Source organism: Colias croceus, chromosome 3 (genome assembly GCF_905220415.1).
Source record: "Colias croceus chromosome 3, ilColCroc2.1".
NCBI classification, from domain to species: Eukaryota; Metazoa; Arthropoda; class Insecta; order Lepidoptera; family Pieridae; genus Colias; species Colias croceus.
Window position 1 is genome coordinate 6,803,681 of NC_059539.1, and position 23,600 is coordinate 6,827,280.

Here is a 23,600-nt window from a genome sequence, read left to right on the forward strand (position 1 = left end):
AAACTATTTACTTAAAAATATTTACAAGAAATAAAGAGAATAAAATTACTTCGCATTTATTATATTTAATGGGTACGTATACCTATGTGGGTATAACGCTATCGCATTCCTAGCTCTACCTTTTAAAAGGTTATGAATCTTTAAACTATGAACAGCTGTATAACGTGAACAATTACATTTCTGTACTATTATAAGAATAATAGATCATAATTAATATAGATAATATTAATGTAAATAACTCTAGATATAAGCTGAATTGAAATGAAAATAAAAACATCACAAGCTACCTATTGTTTTATTGAAATATATTTAAAATGTGTACATTTTTACTTTCAGAATATTGCCTGTAACCATAACTAGGTACTTGAAGGTTTTAGGAAAAACTTGTAAAATAACTCTTTTATATTTTATTTAAATTAAAAGTCTAATTTTGATATTATCCAATGGAAGAAGCCAAGTATAGAGAAGGACATCGTAAGCGGAACAGCAGTAGCCTTTATCCAAGCCCATAAGCTGAAACAAGAAGCAATTATTGTTATTATCCTCATTTTAGGTATATATTTTAAGCTTTCGTGCAATTAGTACCTACCTATGTAATACATAGCATACATTAACATACTATTTATATGCATTTATTCGTGTCAGCGTACTTCGTTCTTTTAATCCTAGGAGCGAGGTTACACAGTAGCGAATATAGATACCTATTATGATTTTAAATTATGTTATCTTTGGTGAAATATTAGTATAATTGCACGTGAACTTCAACAATTTGATACCTCTATCGTCATCCGAACCATATCAAAGTCATCAATAGTAAATAATCTTTCACTACAGTCAACCTATAAAATTATAACTAATACGATACTTACTCATATGGATCATCTGATATATAAAACGGTTGCGTAGGCAGTAGGCCACAGTCCGCTATATATACACGCATCGTTGGACGATCATCTATATCTGTGGGCGTGTGCTCTATCACATGCACTAAATCTTGACCATCAACGACCTTAAAAAATAATATAAGGCTGGTTGCAGAGCTTGACCGACCATCAGTGCGTACCGTAGGTCCTGACGATACGCATCAACAATGTGTATGAAACACTAATACGCATGACACTACGCGTGCGTATAGGTGGTGGTAGTGGTCTAGCTATGAACGGTTTTAAGCGTGTCCCAGACAGACGCGGCCTGCGGTGGCGGTGGCGGTGGCGGTCAGTTGGATGACTTGAAAGTTCTAGGAACGACATAGACAGACGCGGCCTGGACGCGGTCACAGCGCGGCTTACCGCGGCCGCAAGCCCCGCCCTCTCCGCCACCGCTTCTGTGTGAATGAGCGCGCGGACATGAGGCGGTCATTACGCGATCAGTTGTAAATTTTTGCAACAAGCCGCGTGTACCGCGTGAAATTATGCCTATAAACACTGAGTTGTTTATTCAAACAGTGCAAAAGTACCCAGTTTTGTATGATACATCACATAAAGACTTACAGCTTACTACTCTTACGTACTCTTAAGAAATAGCTCTGTATAATTGGCGCATGCTGTGTTAACCTCTAATTATTTGTTACTTTATCGCAAGAAATATATGTTATATAATAATTATATTAAAGAATCATTGTAAACAAATGTTGGTTGACCAAATAAATAAATAAATACTAAAAAAAACAACAGAATTAAAAACAAAATATGGGCAATAAAAGCAATAAAACTTCGTACGATTGGCCATTACTAACGTCCACTTGCAGGTGAGACTCGAGAGCTAATGTGCCGCTGTAGGTTAGAATGACCGCCACCGCGGCCGCGGCAGTATATTGTTATCACGGTCAAGCAAGAAGGCAACAGCAGATCGCCACCGCAGGCCGCGTCTGTCTGGGACAGGCTTTATGAATTTCCATACATATGACAAGCGCGACTGACGTACGCACTGATGGTCGGTCAAGCTCTGCAACCAGCCTGATACATTCAAATGTAACGAATAAAATAGAAGACTCTCTACAATTTATTTTACTAGGTATGTATTTAAATGACATTTTCATTTTAGCAAAGTGGTAAACAGTAAACACACCTACGAATTTTCTTTTGAATAAGGTAACTACTTAATATTATAAAGCTGAAGAGTTTGTCTGTTTGAACGCGCTAATTCTCAGGAACTACTGGTCCGATTTGAAAAATTATTTCGGTGTTAGATAGCCCATTTATCGAGGACGGCTATAGACTATATGTATATTATCATCATGCTAAGATGATAAGAGTAGCGGAGCAATGCGGGTGAAACTGCGGGGAACAGCTAGTAATAACTATGTGGATACCACATTTGAAAAGTATCTTACTTATTAGTTGATATATAATGTAACGAATAATTTAGTCATTTTTTATTTATAAAATAATTAACTAATTAGATGGTATTACACCTACTTTTCCAATAACTGTATGCAAACCATCCAGCCATGGTGTGCCTTTAGTTGTTATGATGAACTGGCATCCATTCGTATTTTTACCTATAATGATAATATTATAACTGGCAATAAATAAAATATCAAAAATCTTAATTTACGTTGCATTATTTACATGATATTACGCAAATACAAACTCACCTTTATTAGCCATGGAAACAAATCCAGCTATTTTATGCTGGGTATCCAAATTCTCATCATCAAAAACTTCACCATAAATGCTAATTGATCCGTTTCCATCATCGGAAACAACATCACCTCCTGAAAAAAAACATTTAGAAAAAATTACCATTTCTATCTATCGATGAGGTGTAACCAAGTTAAAAATTTGGGAGTAGGTAAGTTGTTTGTTAACTATGTCGGTTACATGAAATTATTATTTTTTTCTCCGTATTTTAAATTTATTGTTCCGTAATTTTAAATAATTACATGCAATTTAAAAGATTGAATTAAAAACAGTAGATACAGTAATTCAAATTTCGAAGTGCCCTTGTGAATAGCTTCAATGCAAGAAATTTCTACGGTCCCATAGCAATCTAAGCTAAGGTTTAGATACTTACCTTGAATCATAAAACGTTTAATAATGCGATTAAAACTCGTGCCCTTGTATGATTTTCCGTTAATGCCTTTTGTAGCAAGTACTTTAAAGTTTTTCACCGCTTTTGGTGCCAAGTCCCCAAACAAACCAATAACTAATCTACCTATTGGCTTCTCTTCACTTTGTACATCAAAGAATACTTGATCGGTAACTCTGAATTGTCTAGCCTGAATAAACAGTTTTAATCATTTAAAAATATCAGCATAAAATATGTAGGTATATACGATAAAAGTGGTTTAACTCAAATACTAATATCCGCGAAGATATTATTATGGTACCTACATTTATGTCCGTTATCAACTGTGCAAATACAACTTGGAAGAACACAAAGTGGAGATTCATTTTTAAACACATCCACCCTCTACACTGCGTTGTAAAACAACTGCTGTTGAGTATATCTTAATTTAATTACTTAGTAACAGTGAATCCCAACAAGTGTTACAAATATTCAAGAAAATGTAATTTCTGGTTTATGTTTCATCATAGCATTAATTTTATTATTATTTTCTTAGTTTTATTTACAATAATCAAACCCTACTGTCGGCCTTACTGTCGGCCGTTAAAAATTATCTCTCCCTTTACCAATATTTTATAGAAGTAAAACCTCTTTATATACCCTTAATTAAAGGTAAAAGGATAAACGAATGGAATAAAGGCATAGATGGAATGGATATTAGATGTAGACCTTTTGTGGGGGTGTACTACCTTTCCCGGTGCGAACTGGCCCAATTAGTGCTCAAGTTAGTTTATTACCTACTTTATTAGTACACAGGTCAAGCATGCTTTACCACTACTCCCACAATGTCAACGACTATTTTGATGGCTTTTCGTGTTATTTGAAGTGTATAATAAACAATTATTAATGTTTAACATAATAAATTGCATGTCTTGGAAGATCATTAATTTTAATGTTGAATATTATAAAATCTTTTGCATCAAAAAACCTTGCATCCAAACAATCATTCCGAGCTGTCAAATGTCAATGTCAACCTCGATGTCAACATGGTAGGTACGGTTCTATGTCAAATGTTTTACGAAAAATCGAAAAATTGATTCGCAAAGTCCGCAAATAAACAAAACACAGGAATCAATAAATCCGTAGAAAAATAATTGAAATACCGACAAAGAGGCAAGAATTTGAAAATTTACACCTGAATTAAATTATCTGTTTTCTAAAAAATTATTAGAAATGACTGTTAACAATACAATTGCACATCAAAGATTAATTCTTAGCGGTGATCGCGAAAGGTATGTAATATAAACTTTTATTTTGTTCTCTGTTATGATTTAACGGTCTACGGTTAAATATCTCAAACTAGTTATGTAGAAAGTAGTAACTGAAATATTGTAATGTCTAATGATATTGCAATCAGCGCATAACACTAACGGTATTAATAAATAGGTATGTACCGCCTGGCGACTGTATCAATTTCTTTGAGATGGCGAAGCTATTTTAAAAAGAATCGCATTTAAAAGTTTTATTCCTGGATTACGCTCCCATATAACTGTATAAAAAATTATGTATATCAGTACCAAATCCAATCAGCTGTTTTTGCATCAAAGAATGCCACACATTCTTACAATCTTTTGTGTTTATAATATTAGTAGGGTTTTTCATTTTATGTCAAATTTCATGGATGAATGGAAACTAATATAATGCTTATAATGTTTTAATATAATCTGCTGCCTATAGCACAAAGAAATCGAACTAATAAAAGTATTTGTACTGAGTTATAAATTGAGCTAATTTTTCTTCATAGATTTAAATTCAATCTCTGGTTAGTGAAAGGCTTGTCTATTTATTTTTTTAGGTTTAAGGAATTACTGAGAAAACGATTGATAGAATGTGGATGGCGAGATCAAGTAAGAATGTTATGCCGCGATGCTGTGAAGGAAAACGAAAGCAACAACATCACTTTTGATATGCTCGTCTCAAGAGTTACACCAAGGGCAAGGGCTTTAGTTCCAGATACTGTGAAAAAGGAACTGCTGCAGAAAATTAAAACACATTTACTTACACAAAAGGATCAATAATTTATGAGCTTGTAATTTGTTTAATCAATAAAACCACTTATATACCAACCAACAGTATATTTTATTTATAAACATTTTAACCAAAAAATACATATTGCTTAGATAATACTGCTAATAGATCATTAACCTGAACATCATGACTGTATTCACTGTCATGGCTTTACGGAACAAAACAAATGCACATTGTAGTAAATGTTAGTACATCATTGTGTCTTAATTGCAAGAATGTGCAATGAACTATGGAAAATGTCTTTTACACCTTTGTAATGCTTCAATTATATTCTAGATTAATAACTGAAAACAGCCAATTAATTTCGACACCACAAATGAAAACTACGAAAACACATAATATTGCAAAAGATTTTTGAGCAAGTATTATATTTGAGTAGATTTTTATTTTTGACACAACAACACTCATATTAATTATATTATATTTGACATTAACAGACAAGCAGTTTCAGATCTAATAAATTATTATAATACATGCATAGCTATACAAAGAAAAATAAAATATAGGTTTTCACAAAGACGGTTGAACTACGGATTATGTTATTATTGTACTTGTGTAACTTTTCCTTTATGAAAACTATATGCTGTACAAATAAAATTACACCTAAGATTCACCCGCTTTTATGATATAATTATTTTTAAAATCCCAACCCTATTATGCAAATAAAAATGTATAGGTAGGTATATTTTTATATAAATCAGAAAACATAATTGCAGTCAATAAAAAAGGAGAAAAAAAATAAAAAGAGTTTAAATTGTAGTATAAATAAATGCAGTATGAAACTGAATTTCAATTTAAAAATAAAATAATGAGCAAATAGATTTCTTAGTTTAATATACTTAAAGCTTCAATTGCCTGCCAATGTTAATACATTTGGATAATTATACATTTAATGTAAATTTTTATTATATACAAAGATATACAATTGGAATGTTTCATGGACTCGATAGAACAATACCTTTCTTAGGTATTCATATATTTCTGATCACAAACAACTTAATACATATAATATCAGTACTCTCTTACATAACATCTAGTAGTTATTTCCACTTACAAATTTGATTATTATTAATCTACTTAAAATATACTACATTATTAATTCATTTACACAATACTGCCAATTACTTATGAGCAAATACATGGTAAATGTTTATGTTAAGCTGCTATTCACGATTCAATTAAAATAGTATACCATTAATTTTTTGTATAGATAAAAATTAACCATGTTTAATCTGAATTTCTTTTAAGTTTCACTACTATATGAAATAAATTTGTATTTTATATGCATTCAAGCATTCATATTAAGCACACTCTCATTCTTAACTCATCCCGTCCGATTAGGGCCCTTCTGGCCTCCTCCACTCAAGCGACAGCTCAAGCCGAGGTTCGTGGTCCCCGTCAAGGGGGGACGCCCTTGTGCATGTCGCTACCAGGGTGAACCTTCAGTTCACCCCCGCGTCCGCGTTAAAATGTAGAAGCCCTTCTGGCTAACATTGAGAAACACCACACAAAAAAAAAAAAAAAAAAAAAATCTTAACTCATATGTTTATTATTTTTATTGAATTGTGCAATCAATGAATAGTTTTTTGTCTTTCTCTTACTATTATCTACCTATTGACATAATATTCAGAAGACTCGGGATTCTTATATATAGACGAACTAAACTCTGATATTTAAAAAAATGTGTTGTGATTTTAATAAACCAATGTAAAATTTGTAGCAACCACGAATTTGAATCTAAACATAAGATTATTCTAGCTACAATAAATTGTGCAAACTGCAAAGCTGCAGTGGGCAATCATAAAAAGTATAAGAGATTCTCAAACTTAAAAATAAATAAAAAATATCGCTAAATTATACCTACAATGAAAATTTGAAGTATACATAAGGCATGCAGATTAAGACTAATATATATGTGTAGCAATAACAAGCCATAACATAATATTTATGTTATCCAACATGGCATAATAAAATTTCGAAATAAACAACACAACAGTATTCGCTACTATTGGCTATTCACAACCCGCGTAAACTCACGCTCAGTTTGATTCCTTTGGCTCTGTGTATTGGATCTGTTATGGTACTTTACTATAATATTGTTTTTCTTCAATTAATTCGACGTTCCAATTTTATATTTCCACTATCGACGCCATCGTCAATAATAATAATAATAATATATTTTGTAAAACAGATTACATCAACACGATTTAAACAATACCGCTACTACAATTACGCTACACTTAAATATTACCATAATATATAATGAGCAGCTCTAATTCCAGTCATATACATAATATATAAAAGATCTCAAATAATTCGCTAATAAAAATCAATAAAATTTTTCATTTGTTCCAAATATACAAAAAATACGACGTAAATAATTATTATAAAGTCGTTTAGCGTAGCTGCATTTAACGAATGCTGTTTCGAATTTATAGCACACGTTTTACTAAATATAACATTTTTTTCTATAAATAATACACTGAATCAAAAAATTTAAAATGTAGCTGCAATAATTTGTTGGTGTGCTTTATGATAAGATATGGCGATCGTTTTGGTAACAATGTGTGTATGGCGTTTGGTGTTGTTAGGAGAGCGGGCGTCGCGGGCGCGGGCGCAGTGCGGGCGCGCGCGTCACCAGCACCAGCGCCGACGCGAGCGCCATGCGTACTGGCGCGCGGGACCCGCCTGGCAATCTAGGGGATTTGTGTATGATTTTAAAAGTTTTCATATTTGATATGTGTCAATATTGAGAAAAATACCCAGGATGCCGTGCATGGTTGGCGTTATTAAAATAATTGTACTCGCAAACCAAAGTAGATATGAATAGTGGAGCGTAAAACGTGTCCTTATTGGAATCGGTTAAAAAAAAGAAATAATGAAACTTTTATCATTAAATAGATACATAACACCCTAAAATATTGCTGCATATAGGAAGATTCATTCGCCTACCAATTTATTGTTGACTAATCGGTTCCCAACAAACATTTTTTTTAATGTATTTTTTTTATTATCGTATCTCACAATCTCCATTTATCGTAAATATGAGTAACACTACATACCTGACGAGCACGGAGGTGACGGCAGCGCGTCCGTCGGCGGTGGGCTCGATGGCGACGGGCTGCACGTCGGCGCGGCGCCGCCCGCCGCCCGCCACCAGCACCACCACGCCCGCGAACGGACGCTTGGCCATGTGCAGCATCTGGTTACGAGAAATAAATAATTCACTGCTTAACTACCCACTAGGTATTTTATTTCATTTTTGCAGGATATATTATGTTTCTTCTAATCTAATAAATACATAAATGGAAAATCTTTCAAAAATAGTAAATAACGTAGTTTTTTGTTATTATACGGGATGAATTTACGTAATAAAAAAGGCAACACTTATTTTTTTTATTAATTGATATAATAAATTTTTTTTTGTACATTGTATTTTTAAACAAATAATTTAATAACAAAACAATTAAAATACAAGTATTGAAGGTATGTATACAATTTTTCAAGATCTGAATAATAATAAGTACAAACCTCCACTACGTGCCGCCTTCTCGCTCTCCGAACGTCTGCTGCTTGTTTCGCTTTCCACGCCACTACGCAGGCCGCCAGAAACAAAAAGAAACACGAGAAGAAAACTGAGAAGAACACGAACAAATCAATGTGCAATTGATCTTGTCTAAAGAATACAATTCCAAAGCTCGCTGCGCCCTCTTCGGTGTTTCTCGCTCGGACTATGATATAGAATTTAGTGTGGGTCAAGTCGTGGATGTTCTGCGGCAAAGTCAGTACGAGGCGATTGCGGAGATTCCTGACACGCAATAGTACATTTCTCTTGTCTACTGTCACGTACGTCGCTAAATCTTTAGCAGTGTAATCTGCGAGGGCATACTCTATCTTATCGTAATACCACGATACTTTAGACTTTTTGGGAACGTGATCATCGAAAGACGGCATCTTGCGGAATAGATCGTGTTTATAGTAACTGGAGTCCAACTCAACGGCGTGTGCACCAGTTGAAGAGTTAACAGATACTACAAAGGAGCTATCATTGGGACTCATGTACAAATCAACGGCCCCTTGCGTTACATCCACAATTACACGTATATCTACGTTCATGTATCGGGGATTAACTGCAACAAACACTGTTTGTCCCGGGTATAGGGGGCGCGGTTTGATTTTGCATTCATCTGAAAAGAAAATTATTTTCATATGAAACTAATAAATAACTTAAATATACTTTATAATATAAGACGTGTCTTTTCTTTTGATATTAACTCGCATAAGCAAAAAACATTTCATTTCAACTAACCGATTGACTTGCCATCAAAGCAGATCTTGTTCTCAATATTGATTGTCTTATAACACTGGTGGCCATTCCTGGGGTCGCCCATATAAAGATCCTTGCACTTGACACATTGATAACGCCAGCATTCCTGAGCAGAGTTCTTGCTAGAGGAAGTGGTTTGGCACGAGACATCACTCTCTGTGTTGTTGCCACAATTACATTTCTCTCCTGTTACCGGGTCGCACGTATCGCCGTGGCCGTGACATTCACATCTGTAACAATTATTAATAAGTATGAACGTGATTCGAAAAACATACTATAAGTCACGTGTCGTTGAACTTATGAACAAATTGTGTATTTTGTTAAAAAATTATAGTTTTATTGCAATTCGACAACATACAAATTTGTACAAATGAGTGTACTTACGGTCGACAATCATCTCTAAAATCTTCTGAACCTCTAAAGTATCCTTCTATGCACCGTTCACACCGAGGCCCATCAGTATTGTTTGCGCATCTCACGCAGCGGGCCTTTGAAGACGCCCCATCTCTATAGTAGTCCTCTAGATCCGACCCGCTCACGTCACGTGACGTCAGCGATACGTCATCGTTCGTGCACGTGGACGTGTGCCCGTGACAATACACAGAACATGGGATACACTGTCCGTTGTCAGTTGGATCGCCGACGAAATTTGGTTTACATTTCTCACATTGACTACCCTAAAATTTTAAAACATTTATAAGTAGTCTTGAAATAATAGTAAAAATGTTATTTTTGGATTTTTTTCAGGTAATTATAAATTCTAATTTAAATGCATAAGTTCCATAATATACTGCCTTTACGGTTAGTAAATATGCTGTAAATTAAAGCCGGTATAAAAAAGTGAATAAGCCTTGCAATAAGAAAATGCACATAAACAAAACACACTTACAATCGTATTATTATGACACTCGATACACTTATCCAGCTTATCCGGTCCCTCACAATGCGAGTGTCCATTGCACTGGCACTGTATGGTGCAGTTGGCGCCCACATAGCCGAAGTCACACCGACACACGTTGGGCTGCACGCAGGCCCCGCGCACACAGCCCTGCGAGCACACCGCCGCACACACGCCGCCTACGCGCTTGTGGCCCTCGCCGCAAAGACACTCGTAACCGGTTGGTAAGTCACGACACACCTGGGAATACATTCATTCATGAGAATATATAAAACGGTTAATAAATATCGTCAGGGATTATATATTTTTTTATAAAAAAGCGGGCAAACGAACTGGTGGTTCAGCCAGTATCGAGCGATCACCACAAGAAGGTTTGTGAAGATGTGGCAGGTCTGAAATTTAATCTTTCAAACTGTCAATTCCAAATAGAACCTGTTATTTCATTCATTAAAGTTATAGCTCTAAATAAATTGATATTCTCACCTCTGAATCTGCTTTACATTGATGATGATTATTCTCACACTCATTTTCTGGTGGACATCGAGTGTAATGCCATGAGAATGTTTCATTTGTACCATTCGTTTCGCGGACATTCGAATAGACTGCAGCACATGTAGTGCGCGTTGAATAGTCTAAGGGTGAATCTATAGACCCTTCAGTACAAACTCCTTCACCGTTCTCACCCTCGACAGCACACCAACCACAGTGAGAGTGATGTAAACATTCTGAACATTGATCGAAAGTTCCACACGGCGCTGGACATTTATTTTTATCAGCCTTCGTTAAAACTAATCCGCAAACGCCTCCCGCGCAATACAAGGGTTGATAGGCCGGTGAGATACACGTGCCAAGATAGCTAGCCCAGTGACATTCAGAAAATCCTCCCTCAGCACCATCGGAACTCAAACATGATTGGCAATCTTCATAAAGATGACATCGGCTAGGACACTCATCTCTATTAGAACCAAAATATGAATGCCCTAATTTTGTTGATAAGGAGCGAATACTTGTGCGACCTTGTTCCTCCGTTAGTATGCAAGTCCAGTTATAAAGTTCTGTAGAATCTGACGTTATACGCGTTAATTGACCTTAAAATATAACATAAGACATAAATTGATTATTTCTACACATTTAATAGTTATCAACATCGGAAAAAAAAGAACTAGCCATACCATCTCTATTAGCTAGCCTCGTCCAAGAACATTGACTGGAAACACATTTTTCGCAATCTGAAGCCACACATCTTAATTCAGGACATTGATCAACGTCGCTTATGTACGTTGTTCCAGCGTTGCATTTCATACTTGTACATGATTCATCGGTAGGTACACATTCCCCTGAAAATTTGAACATTAAAAAAAATACAACCAAAAAGTAATTTAAATAGGTAAAAATATTTTTTTTTGTCATACTACATACCAACTCCCGCAGCGCAAGTTTCACACCATCTGCAAGCAGGTTTTTCCTCAGGATACATTGGCCAAGCAGCAAGACAAGATGTGCAAGTCGTAAAGTTTTCACATGGTCTTCTTGCTACTAAATCGTAATCACACGCTGCGCCAGCATTAGTCGACACTCTATCGCTGCCTTCACATCCCGGCTTATCCACGGAATAACATTTTGTATACTCTCCAGTACTACAAAAACTGCATCCCATATGGCTTCGACACTCTATTTTGCTCGAGCTCCATAACGAACACAAGTCTTCAGGTAATGTTATTCTTGTAACTTGGCAATTTGCGCTGCCCGTCCAACCACCAACTATGTAAACGTTCCAATCATTTTCAGATTCCAAATCGATTGCCATCGCATGAGCTATAGTGCGTGGAGGTGGATGATCTAATACTGATGGACCTGAAATAATAAGATATTTTAACAAACGAGTCAAATGATTTAACGAAAAATGACATAAAGTAATTAATATACAAACCTTTCGAAAGTTTAACCCATTGGTTACAACTATAGACATATGCAATAAGTGAATTAGATCGTTTATCCGGTATAGTTCGTCCTCCAAATACAATCATGTAGTCATTGGTCGTAACAGCGGAATGTAAAAAAGTAGGTCGAGGTAAGTTTTCAAATACGTTAAGGCCTGGAAATGTTGGTAATTCGCTCCACTTTTTAGTAGGATAATGGAATGAAAACAGTTTGTTAGAAATCATTGTGCCATTGTAACTATACAAAATTCCTCCAAATATATAGAGACTTTGGGAAGGTGCATGATAGACAGTACTGTGTCCGATTATACCTTCCGGCTTAGAACCCGCACAGTTTATTTTAATCCATTTTTTATTATCCAAATCAAATTCCCACATGTCAGACATGAAACCTTCCTCCAACGAAAACCCACCCACAAGTACTAAACTTTCGTAATCCTGGTATTTTTGTAATGTTAATGTATGTCCGGCAAGCGGCGGTGGCTGCTCTTCTTTATTTTTTATGTTACTCCATCTTTGATCTTTTAAACTAAATTGCCAAAAGTCACGTAAGGTTTTATTTTGGCCTGTTTTTTCTTGTAAACTCAATCCACCATATATGTATATATTTTGTTTCGAATGGTAAATTTCAGCAGCATGAAAGTATCTCCCTTCTGGCATTTTTGCATCTGGTGTAGCTTCGACAGTTACTTGCATCCAAGTGTTGTTTTTGGTATCATAAAATCGTATATCGTTCAAAGGTCCGTGCGACAAAGAATATCCTCCAAACATCCACAGCCCACGTCTATCAGCTACTAAACTATGGCCAAAACGAGGTAAAGTTTTTCGAAGATGATCTAATCCATCCGATAGAAAATCTGAATCAAATAGTTCTGTAAATACTAACTGGCTTTTGTCTAGTTTTAATGAACAATCGTCACCTCCATAACCTTCATTACAAAGGCAACGCCCGTAGTTCATATCGCACACTCCGCCATTAAGATGTCTACTGCAGTTATTTCGACATATTTCTATATTACAATCAAATCCGCCAAAACCCTCTCGACATATGCAGTGCCTCTTATAGCATACACGTGGCCAAGTACAGTGACCTTCACATGCTAACACTTGATATACACCTTCGAATCCTTGATCGGGCTGACTCTGTTTGTAATGAACAGTCAAGTTTCCACTACGAGCTTCTACTACTCCAGACGATGCTCCGTTACAAAAAACTCCCAATAATTGGCTTTGTTGATTATTACTTAAATCAGGTACTCCACCTAAACCATCATAAACGTATACAGCATTCTGATCACATGGCACATTTAATGTAGAAGAATTTACGGTAAATTGAATAATTGCATCTCTTATTTCTTCCGCCGATATAATCCACAAACACTCTTTCGTTGGGCCTATAGTTGTAATGTCCGGGTCAGTTTTATGCGATCCAATTCCCTCGGTTTCGTTAGCTTTGAGCATGCCCCTCGGTTCACATTGGTAGTAACACCTACCTCCATGTCTAGGATCTCCATAAAACTTGGGTTTACATCGTTCGCAATTTTGTCCTTCGGTATTATCTTTACATATGCACTCACCAGTTGTAACATCGCAGATACCACGTGACTCATCTCCGTGATCATTGCAATCACATCGGCGACATCCCTGACCCGTCGTTGCATTACCATGACTACCGGGCTTACATGATTCACAAAACTCACCCTCGGTCCAATCTTGGCATTCATCACATCGCCCAACTCCTGTCTTACAAAAGGAATGATTATGGCATCCACAATTAATAGAACAGTCTGCACCTGTCCATCCTAAATCACATTTGCATTTGTACTGCGGGGCTCCGAGACAATATCCATGAATACAGTTGTTGTAACACGTTCGCATACAACTCTTACGTCCATCCCCTATATAACCCTGTTTACATTTACAAGTATACGATCCGTGCGTATTGTTACACACCGCATGCTCATGGCAATCATGAAGCCCGAGTCCACATTCGTCAACGTCCGGACATTGTGCATAGGCCCATCCTGCATCAGTAGAAGTAACATTCAGCAGTGAAGCACAGTCTATATGAGATCGAGTAAAGTCACCTTCTGTACAAACACCATTTATAGGATTTTCATAAGAATGACACCAGCCACATCCCATGCTCCTCAAACATGTTGCGCATTGTACATGTGCTTGACAAGATTTGCACTGGCTAGTCTTCTTATTAGCATCGTCGGTCGGAGATGATGCCCGATCGAGCCATTCGCGGCATAGGCCAAACTGGTACTCGCTAGTGTATACGCTGAAACTGAAGCACTGTCGAGTGGCTTCACACCAAACGCAGCGTCCTCTCTCATCGAGACAGTGTTCGCAGTCGAGACGCATGCGGCACGGCGCCGGACACTCGGACGCGTCCACGATGGCTCCACTGGCCCTTCCTCGCCGCGCACAACGCGCCTCGTCTGCCCACCATTCACAGTAATTCCCCGATACGCAACGCTCGCAACTTATATAATTTGAGCAATTCGGACATGCCGCTGGCTGCAACGTCAAGTATCGCCATTCGTTATCAGATGTACAAGTGACCTGTTCATCTACGTTTCTAGGTTCACATCGATTCGTCAACTCACACCAACCGCACGCGGCGTCAGATAGACATAACAAGCAGTTATCGTAGTTTGAGCATTTCCCATCAGAGAATGGTTCCAAAAACTCAAATGTGAAAACCTGAAAGAAAGGAAAATATTAGAATTCAAATTATATTATACGTATAGTATTTTCATTAAAATTTCACAAAGTAATAACTCGATCTATCTTATCTCGATAATTTACCTTAGCGCTTTCTTGCGACTTATTGTGAAGTAATTCCATTTTGGCATGATAATGAGATGGATAAAGACCTGTATGAAGTGAATCGTTAGCATGCATGTCAACTGAAAGCCGACCAGGACTTAATATAGGCCAATCGACGGGAGCACATATAGATGGATATCCAGTAATATTTGCAACAAGATCGAGTTTGTCACCAAGAGTGACCGTCAAGTTCGCATGGCCCGCGCAGACTTGGAGTGTTTCACCAGTTCCATTCCAATACTGAGGTATATGTAACCATCCTTTAAGTCGAGTTTCGCTTGCTCCAGCTATAATGTTATTACTGCCGCCTCCGGCTCCCCAATCTACTGTGGTTGCGTTTACTACTGTTACGGCATCAGGATGATTCCAATCAGCCGGTTGCTGATATCTAAGAAAGGTTAAGCCTGGTCGTTTATCTAAAATTTTGCATTCATCTGGAGTAGTGACTTCGGTACCCGTTGTTCCCCACCAACCTGGATTTTCGGAAGGAGTATCTTCCCCGCACACACCGTAATTATCTATAACAAGCGATTAGATTATAGGCAACGAAAGTCGGTTAACATGTACAAAAATGTTCAGATGTGACTTTAAGTTTAAACTTACCATCTTTATGATGACAGCGTGCATTTTGTACACACCAGCTGCATTGATATAAGCCTAATTTAGTGCTGACTGATAAGAGAGGAGAGCGTGAACTATTTTTATCCAAAGGTGGCCCATGGATTAGACAGGATTGACAATCTCCAAGAGCTGGACATATTCCACCACAACGAATCGATTGTAAGTTTGTTGTACAGTTAGAACCTATGGTCCTTCCGTAGCAAATCTGAAATATGTAGATTATAAATTAATTGGTTAATGGATGAGATACATGTATAAAAACTTGATGGACATATCAATTGAACCTTTAACTTACATCATCAGCTGAGCACCAACCACATTCTGGATCAGCAAGGCATTCAGGCTGAGTTTTATGTCGAGGACAAGCCGACTCTGGATCCTTGTTAGTAATGCCTGCGTGCCAACTGGGTACCACATAAGCAAGGAGATCGCCTACAAATCATACATAAATAATAGAAAGACCAAAACGCTTATTTTAAACGAAAAACAGCTCATAACTTTATAAAGGCTTTTCTTTTACGACAAAATGTGTAATGGTCGTATAACATGTTTCGCTATGTTACACGTACAGTTATAGAAGATAAGACGAATTTCTCGATCTTTTACTTACTCCCGCAATTATTTCTATTAATTATTTGTTAGAAAAATCGAATTACCTACTCAAACAATTTTATAATTATGTAAAATTTTACAAGTGATAATTCCGAAGTCTTTAACAAATTAATTTATACAAATACATTTTAAAATATTAATATGCTAATACAAGAACGTGTATTACCTAGATCATAAGAAGCTAATTAAAAGTGTCATTGAAATAAACTCGGAACAGTAATAATGTAAATTTATGCACCTCACAATACAAGTAAGCATAGAAACTTCTATGGAATATAAAATCAGATAAATAACAATGTACACTTGTAGAACTGAGAGCATTTTTATTACGAAGTATTTCGCATAATTCTCAAGACTTTGTTTATCGTAGATACTAAACTCGTTTATTTTTAATATCTCTTAAAACTTTAGTTTATTTGAACATAACTTTTGTTAGATTTTCGTTATATGTTGTCGATATTATAATTAAAGCTTTATAATCAATAATATTGATCAAATCTAGTATTCATTTAAACTGACCGTTGACATTGCCGTGGTATCCACCAACTATGAGTAATGTAGCGGGTGGTTTCAATGCAGCTGCGTGCGCGAAAACGCCTTGTTTCTTTGGATAATACTTTCGAGTTTTGCCCAAAACGTCTAGCGGAATCCAAGCATGGCATCCAAGATGGTATAAATACATCTGTCCATCATAACAAATTTCCTCTCTGTTGTGACGATGCGAATATCCTCCAAAAACGACCAAATAATTCCCTAAAGAAAAAGTACAAAATGAATTTATTTTATAATCTCACTACATATCTAAACGGTTTTATGATATTACCTATTATAGTTGCTGTATGGAAAGCCCTTTCACGGGGCACGTATGTGTCCCGCAAATGAGCACGTGGGTAGTGAATTTCACTCCAATGTTTATGGTCTAAATCGAAAGTAAACATTCTGTCCGAGAGCTTAGAAAACCTGCAAAAAGTAGAAAATGTAGAAAAAGGGTACAAATACAATATTAGATATGTGTTACAATTATATAATGTACAATTAGGTATATAATGTGTTACAATTATATAATGTACAATTAGGTATATAATGTGTCACAATTATACAATTATATAAATGTACTTATCCTTACCTAGCAACACTAGCGACAACTCCGCCATAAACTAAAATAGAATTGGAAGGTTCATGGTACACAGCAGTATGTGCAACAACTCGTACGTCCAATTCTTTCCCACCGCGTACTTGAACTCTTTCCCATGACTCCGTACTCGGCTCTCCCATTTTTATTTTATATAAACTGAAATAGAATCACATCAAAAAAAGCCAATAACACCTGTACGGTAAAAAATAATAGGAAAACTTCTTTACCTAGAGGAAAATTCGCCATCAACAGTACTTCCGCCGAACAGATACAATTCATCCTTCACTGTAGTTAAAGTATGTCGAGTCAGACCAGGTGGTGTGAATGAGGAATTAACAGCTCTCAATGTCCATATATTTTCGATAACATCATAATACCATAATTCCGAAGACAAGCTGCCATCAGAGAGCTTTCCTCCATATAAAATGAAACCATTGCCAAAGGCACATGCCGAGTGCCCATATCGTGGTTCAGGCTTAGTATAGTTGTTTGATTTAAGGCTCACGAATTCTGGACGATCCGTAAACTGCAGGTAACTTTCAGAATATGGCGTGGGTGAATGGGAGTACATGATTGGTAAAGCCGTCTTGTCATGGTGGGAAAAAGATGTTAAAAGTAAGTTGAACAAAGAACTTCTATTTCCTATTTGCCAGCTGCCATCTATATTTCCCTGAAATATTTATACACCAAAATGACTAGTGATAATATCAAAACTAGCTTTAATATTACTTTTTTTCTAATATATTTTGCGTACTAGGTCTATAGTATTGAAAAACGGTTTTGTGTCTAAGTTGTAAACCCACACTTTAAAAAAGAATATGCTAATCTTATTTTTTGTTTTATAACATTTAATGCATATAATATTTGAAAAAAATAAGGTATAGAAAAAACGACTATGACGCGGGACTCGAACCAAAAAAATTCAAGAATAATAACTACCTAAGTAATTACTTTCATAAGTTAAAACTTATTATAATAGATTATTCCTTTCTTAATTAATTTTTATCATTGAAGTTAAATCGATATAACAAAGGTAAACAAGTTTTAACGTTGACATCCACCTGTATGTACGGAAATAAATTCTCGACTCGTCTGATATAAATGCTTTAACCTCTAATTAAACCATTAATTCATATGGAATTATCAGGAACCCAGTGACTAGCAAACATCAATATAAATTATGTTAGATGTGATATGGGTACAGTTAAAACATACACTCAATAATAAAAAAGCCACATTGTAAATAATAGTTTGAAATTAACCGCTTTAAGCTTTTGTCCTGCGGCTTTGCTTGCCTGCGCTTCACATTATCGCGTATAAGAGATACATTCTTCGATCCTTTATTGAGTAGCAAAAGTTGCCATTGACCTTTCCCAAGGTCTATTCCTGTATAAAATTCTACCAAAATCGGTTCAGTGACGTGACAGCGTGTAACCGACAGCGCAATAATTATGATATTAAAAAAAAGATAAATATTCTAAATCCAGATTATAATTAATACTATATTATTCGTATGCACTTGCACTATCAGAATAGCTGACCTTACTCACCTTGGTAAATAAAGTTAATAACGACTTATCAATTTCTTCATTTGTAGGATATCTACGCAAAACTTTTCCGTTTTCATCATACCATTGACTAGTAGAAAATCTGCAACATCATTAAATTAGAGACTTGTGCAGGAAAAAAGTTATGTAGTAACAATAATAACAAGTACAGTTTTATATTGGAAAATAATTATATGTGCAAACTAACCTACTGCACCGTAACTAATGAATAGGTAGCGTTACGAATATGTCGAAGAAAAATGATTGAAAAATACACTTTTTCTACTTGTTACTTTAATGTTTATTATTACACAGAAATCGATTAAAAAAAGTTATGATTTACCAGCGCTGTCCTCGCTCCTTACAGGGTCAAGGGTGACTCATCGGCATTAAATCGATTACTTACAATGAAGAAGAAATAATTTTAATTTACTAAGAAAATCGACGTAATTTTTGAAATAAATTTATTAAAGCTTCAATATGTAGCCCCCACGATTTCAATCACTAGTGCTATTACGCTAAAAAAATAAGGGATCCCGGATCTGATTGCAACGGTTGGTCTTTTTTTTTTACTAATCGCAAGTATTCATAATAAAACGAATACTAATATCGAGATCAAACCACATTGAAATTAAGTAAGACGAGGAAAGGCCTTAAATTCCAATGCTAAAACTATTTTCTGCTTATTTCTAACCTGATAGAATATTAAATATAGAGTTTCTATTACATCTAGCCGATTTAATAGACCCATACTTTAACATAGATAACTAGATATGAGCCAAATGTGTCATAATATACACTTCTATTAAACCGGAACATCGCATGGCACATTACCTTGTACAGATTGACAACACCAACTGTTACATAACTATTTTTATTTTCCTTTTTTCCAACAACACAAATAAATATTATTTTACATCAATACATAATAACTATGACTTGCTTGACTAGGTTCCAGAGAAGCCAAACAAGCCAAATATTTACAATGAATCGGACTATTGTTCTACTTGGTGAAGAAAAACATTGTAGGGAACTATTTTATTCATTAAAAGCCCAAAATAAGTTTGATAGCTTACAACCTTAATCCCAGGACTGACCGCAGGGGGGGCAAAATAGGCTGATTATGTTGTCATCTGTTCCTACTGATTTTACAATGCATCAATCAATACAACCATCTAGACATCATCATACTTCATCATATCAATATTAAGACATCATAATTATTGATCGTAAATATCTACTTACTTGTATACTTCCAAAACTGCTAATACTCTATTCAGATCATATCCTCCAAACACATATAGAGAGTCAGTGTGGTTCACATACACAGCAGTGTGTGCCGCACGTTTGGTCATACCACTTTCAGTGTGCGAGAGCCAGTGCCAGCTATTGCCATCTTTGTCATTGCTTTTGAGTGAACAGGATTCCCCAGAATATCTAAAATATTTAAAACCAGTCTTTATCAACAGTCTTTTAATGAAATAAAAAAGATTAAACTACTGGTATAAACTTTTCTTCGTTCTTCTCAATAAATATTGAATTAAATTTGCATTTTCTGTGAATCAGATCAAACAGGTTATAAAAATAATTTATATTTTATTTTTATATCTAGAGGATATAATGGTATCAGATTCTTATACACAATACAAAAAGTTTATATAAATGACCTGCTTCATAATTGCAATTTAGATAAGAGTAACTATACAATGAATGCATAATTGACATCATAATGATGACTATAATAGATATATAGATATATTTACATACAACATTTTGAATCCATGTATACATTGACTGCACAAGTAGCATAATGAATACAGGCATAAAAATTCACAGGACCATATTTTAAATTCATTCAAGTATAAAAAGATATTTATTTGGTTATGATGATGAGTATGTATGCAAATTACTTAGCCCAAACATTCAGAATTAAAGAGTTATTTTTTAAACTATTGTTTATTTTTTAGAAAAGTCTTTGACTCAAGTTTTAATCCAAGTACCAGCTGATGCAAGTACCAGCTATTGATATATTTTCCCTTAGTCTAAGTAAATTTAAGTTTATAGTTCATCAAAAAACATATTAGATTTTTTTTTTGTAAAACATATTAGTTACCTTTTTTTTTGGTAAAACATATTAGATATTTTTTGTATTGTATCCAAATGTATAAGTAGTTTTTTTTTCTGTATAAAGTTGTTTTAACTTTCAAAGTCTAAATTTTATTCGTGAATGTGGTGTTTACCTATCTAAAATTGTACACTTAGCTTTAAGTTTAATTTTATGTATATTTGTCAATCTGTGTAACAATTTCTGGTAAACCTTAAATAAATAAATAAATAAATAAATAATGATGATGTTTAAACCTACATCTAATAGGACAGTTATTTATGAAAAAAAGAACATAATATAATATAACACACACAACAACACTAAATTATTTCAACTTACCCTCTTTTGCATAAACATCTGTCTCCTTTACATTGTCCATTTCCTGAGCAGCCATTAGGACACAATTCAACACTGCAGTCTGGACCGCCCCATGTTCCAACACAAAAACATTTGTTCGACAAACACAGGCCTCTACCCGTACAATTATTTGGACAGTTATGTATGGCATATGTGGCTCGAAAACCATCCAAAACATAATTTGTATCACTATACAAGAGTATTAACATCTGAAAAGGTTGTGATTTGTTTCAGTTTGAAGACTTTGACGTATTTGTGATACATCTCTCATAAATACTCACATAACCACTTGAAGCTGTAACATTCTGCGGTTCCGTTTTTCCACTAAAACTTCCCAGCAATGGAGCATCAAAAGAATCCCCATCATATACAAATACATAATCGTAGGAACATTCTGTTCCCATGCGGATAAAGCTCAGCGTAATATATTGAGATTTGTTAGATGCCTTAATGAGCCATTCGCAATGTGAGTCCTGTACAAAAAATATCATTAGGAAAGTGTTCTTAGATTGGAACTTTTCATCGAAAACTGTACACTTACTTGCGTATAGTTTGAATTGCTGGGTCCATCAGTAATAATACCACTGGGATCTGTGAAAACTCTACGGGTTTTGTCGCAAGGAGCTGTGGACGCGGCACACAACACTGCCAAGCAAGTCCAACTGAGAACTACTAAACTTGCACCTTTCTTCCGAATTCGTGGGTAAAACATGCCTCTTTAATATTTTTGCAAACCATAAGTCAAACATCAGAGCCATATAATCGTGAAATTACGACTAATAACACTAAAATGTAAAATAAACAAGGCTCATTTAGATGACATCTACTTCAAGGCTAACTACTTTAATATGGTATAATTCCACAATAATACCAAAAAGGAATACATTTATTATATTAATATATTGCGGTTAATAAGAAATTATTTTATACTTATTTTCTACACTTTCATATCACTTTCTAATAAAAAATTTCTTAAAAACAAACAATCAAGCCATCACAGTATTTTGACATTATAGTGACAGTTTGAAACTTTTTTTACATTTATGACATAAAAGTTGACTGATTGGTGCTGCCCTTTAATCGAGAATATCGATTTTACAAATGGTTAAACCTGGTTAAACAATTTGTGTCATATAAATTTTATAAATGTATTTTGAAATAAAATTAAAATAAAATTGTTATTTATACGTCTAATAGCACATCTTAAAATAATTTCTTTGCTATATTTGTTATGAAAGGCAATTTCTGATCTGTGAACGCATTCGTAATATTGGGCGGGAAACACGCGGAAAATAAAAATAGTCATAACTAGATAAAAAATTAAAAATTATTACACAAAAGTTAGTTAAATTATGGAAATACCTGGGTAGTTATTTTGTTAATGGGCTGTTATTAGTTAATTGTACAAATATATAACTTCCAAACATTTGTGTATATGGTACCTATTAGGGTAAACTTGCATAATTCGTACCTGCGCTTAAATCGTACCTCGTCTATATCTCGGCTTGGGTAATAGTTACCAGCGCCTCTGGTGGCATAAAATGTCAATAATAGTCGGCCATATTGCCATGTGACAAATAAATACCTGTTACGTTGCTCCCGACTAAAATATTTATCAAGTAAGTTTTTTCTTACTTTTTGAGTAATTTTTTCGCACACTTCACAAGAACTGTCTTCCAAGTATACCGTTCATAAGTTGTTTAACTGTTTATTTTATATTTATGCGTATATTTGTGAATATATTTCACATAGTAAAGCCGGCTTGTTCGTTGACAGTTTTTTTTGCGGCAAATTTGAAATTCTTTTGATACTTGTGCCTATTTCGTACTCGCAGCAACTTCTTAAAACGTACCTGTACGAACGAACGAAAACACCTCAAAAAGGAAACAAGAAAAAGAAACAAGAACAAGATGAAAATGACAGTTGGTATTGCAAAATATGTCAAGAAGACGTTAAAGAAAACATGATTAAATGCGGTAATTGTGAAGTATGGGTACCTACCCATACTTCACAATTACCTACATGAGCTATGTGCAGGGACAACTAAAAAAACAAAATGTTATTACTGCGATGACTGTCAGGATTTGGCAAAGACCATCCGCTGTATTAATAAGAATTAAT

At 35.1% G+C, this 23,600-nt stretch overlaps 3 protein-coding genes across 3 annotated transcripts; 1 reads left to right on the forward strand and 2 right to left on the reverse strand.

Annotated features, from left to right (window-relative positions):
- Positions 1-276: 276 nt before the first annotated feature.
- On the reverse strand, positions 277-3,490 carry LOC123706257 (peptidyl-prolyl cis-trans isomerase, rhodopsin-specific isozyme-like). The gene is made up of 6 exons (XM_045655439.1): positions 3,336-3,490; positions 3,016-3,220; positions 2,597-2,716; positions 2,418-2,500; positions 870-1,009; positions 277-513 (listed from the first exon to the last, which is right to left on the reverse strand). Exons 1-6 carry the CDS (start codon positions 3,405-3,407, stop codon positions 417-419), a joined length of 717 nt encoding a protein of 238 aa, XP_045511395.1. The 5' UTR covers positions 3,408-3,490; the 3' UTR covers positions 277-416.
- A 565-nt stretch (positions 3,491-4,055) lies between these two features.
- Positions 4,056-5,139, forward strand: LOC123706258 (enhancer of yellow 2 transcription factor-like). Its single transcript, XM_045655440.1, has 2 exons — positions 4,056-4,301; positions 4,865-5,139. Exons 1-2 carry the CDS (start codon positions 4,243-4,245, stop codon positions 5,085-5,087), a joined length of 282 nt encoding a protein of 93 aa, XP_045511396.1. The 5' UTR covers positions 4,056-4,242; the 3' UTR covers positions 5,088-5,139.
- Positions 5,140-6,634: 1,495 nt separating this feature from the next.
- Positions 6,635-22,497, reverse strand: LOC123706254 (multiple epidermal growth factor-like domains protein 8). Its single transcript, XM_045655437.1, has 22 exons — positions 22,021-22,497; positions 21,761-21,952; positions 21,462-21,688; positions 20,261-20,452; positions 19,019-19,118; positions 17,696-18,138; positions 17,460-17,624; positions 17,157-17,293; positions 16,853-17,086; positions 16,017-16,153; positions 15,704-15,926; positions 15,080-15,618; positions 12,253-14,974; positions 11,742-12,176; positions 11,495-11,659; positions 10,806-11,410; positions 10,314-10,562; positions 9,809-10,101; positions 9,407-9,654; positions 8,629-9,284; positions 8,160-8,299; positions 6,635-7,793 (listed from the first exon to the last, which is right to left on the reverse strand). Exons 1-22 carry the CDS (start codon positions 22,189-22,191, stop codon positions 7,685-7,687), a joined length of 8,382 nt encoding a protein of 2,793 aa, XP_045511393.1. The 5' UTR covers positions 22,192-22,497; the 3' UTR covers positions 6,635-7,684.
- Between the last annotated feature and the right edge of the window lie 1,103 nt (positions 22,498-23,600).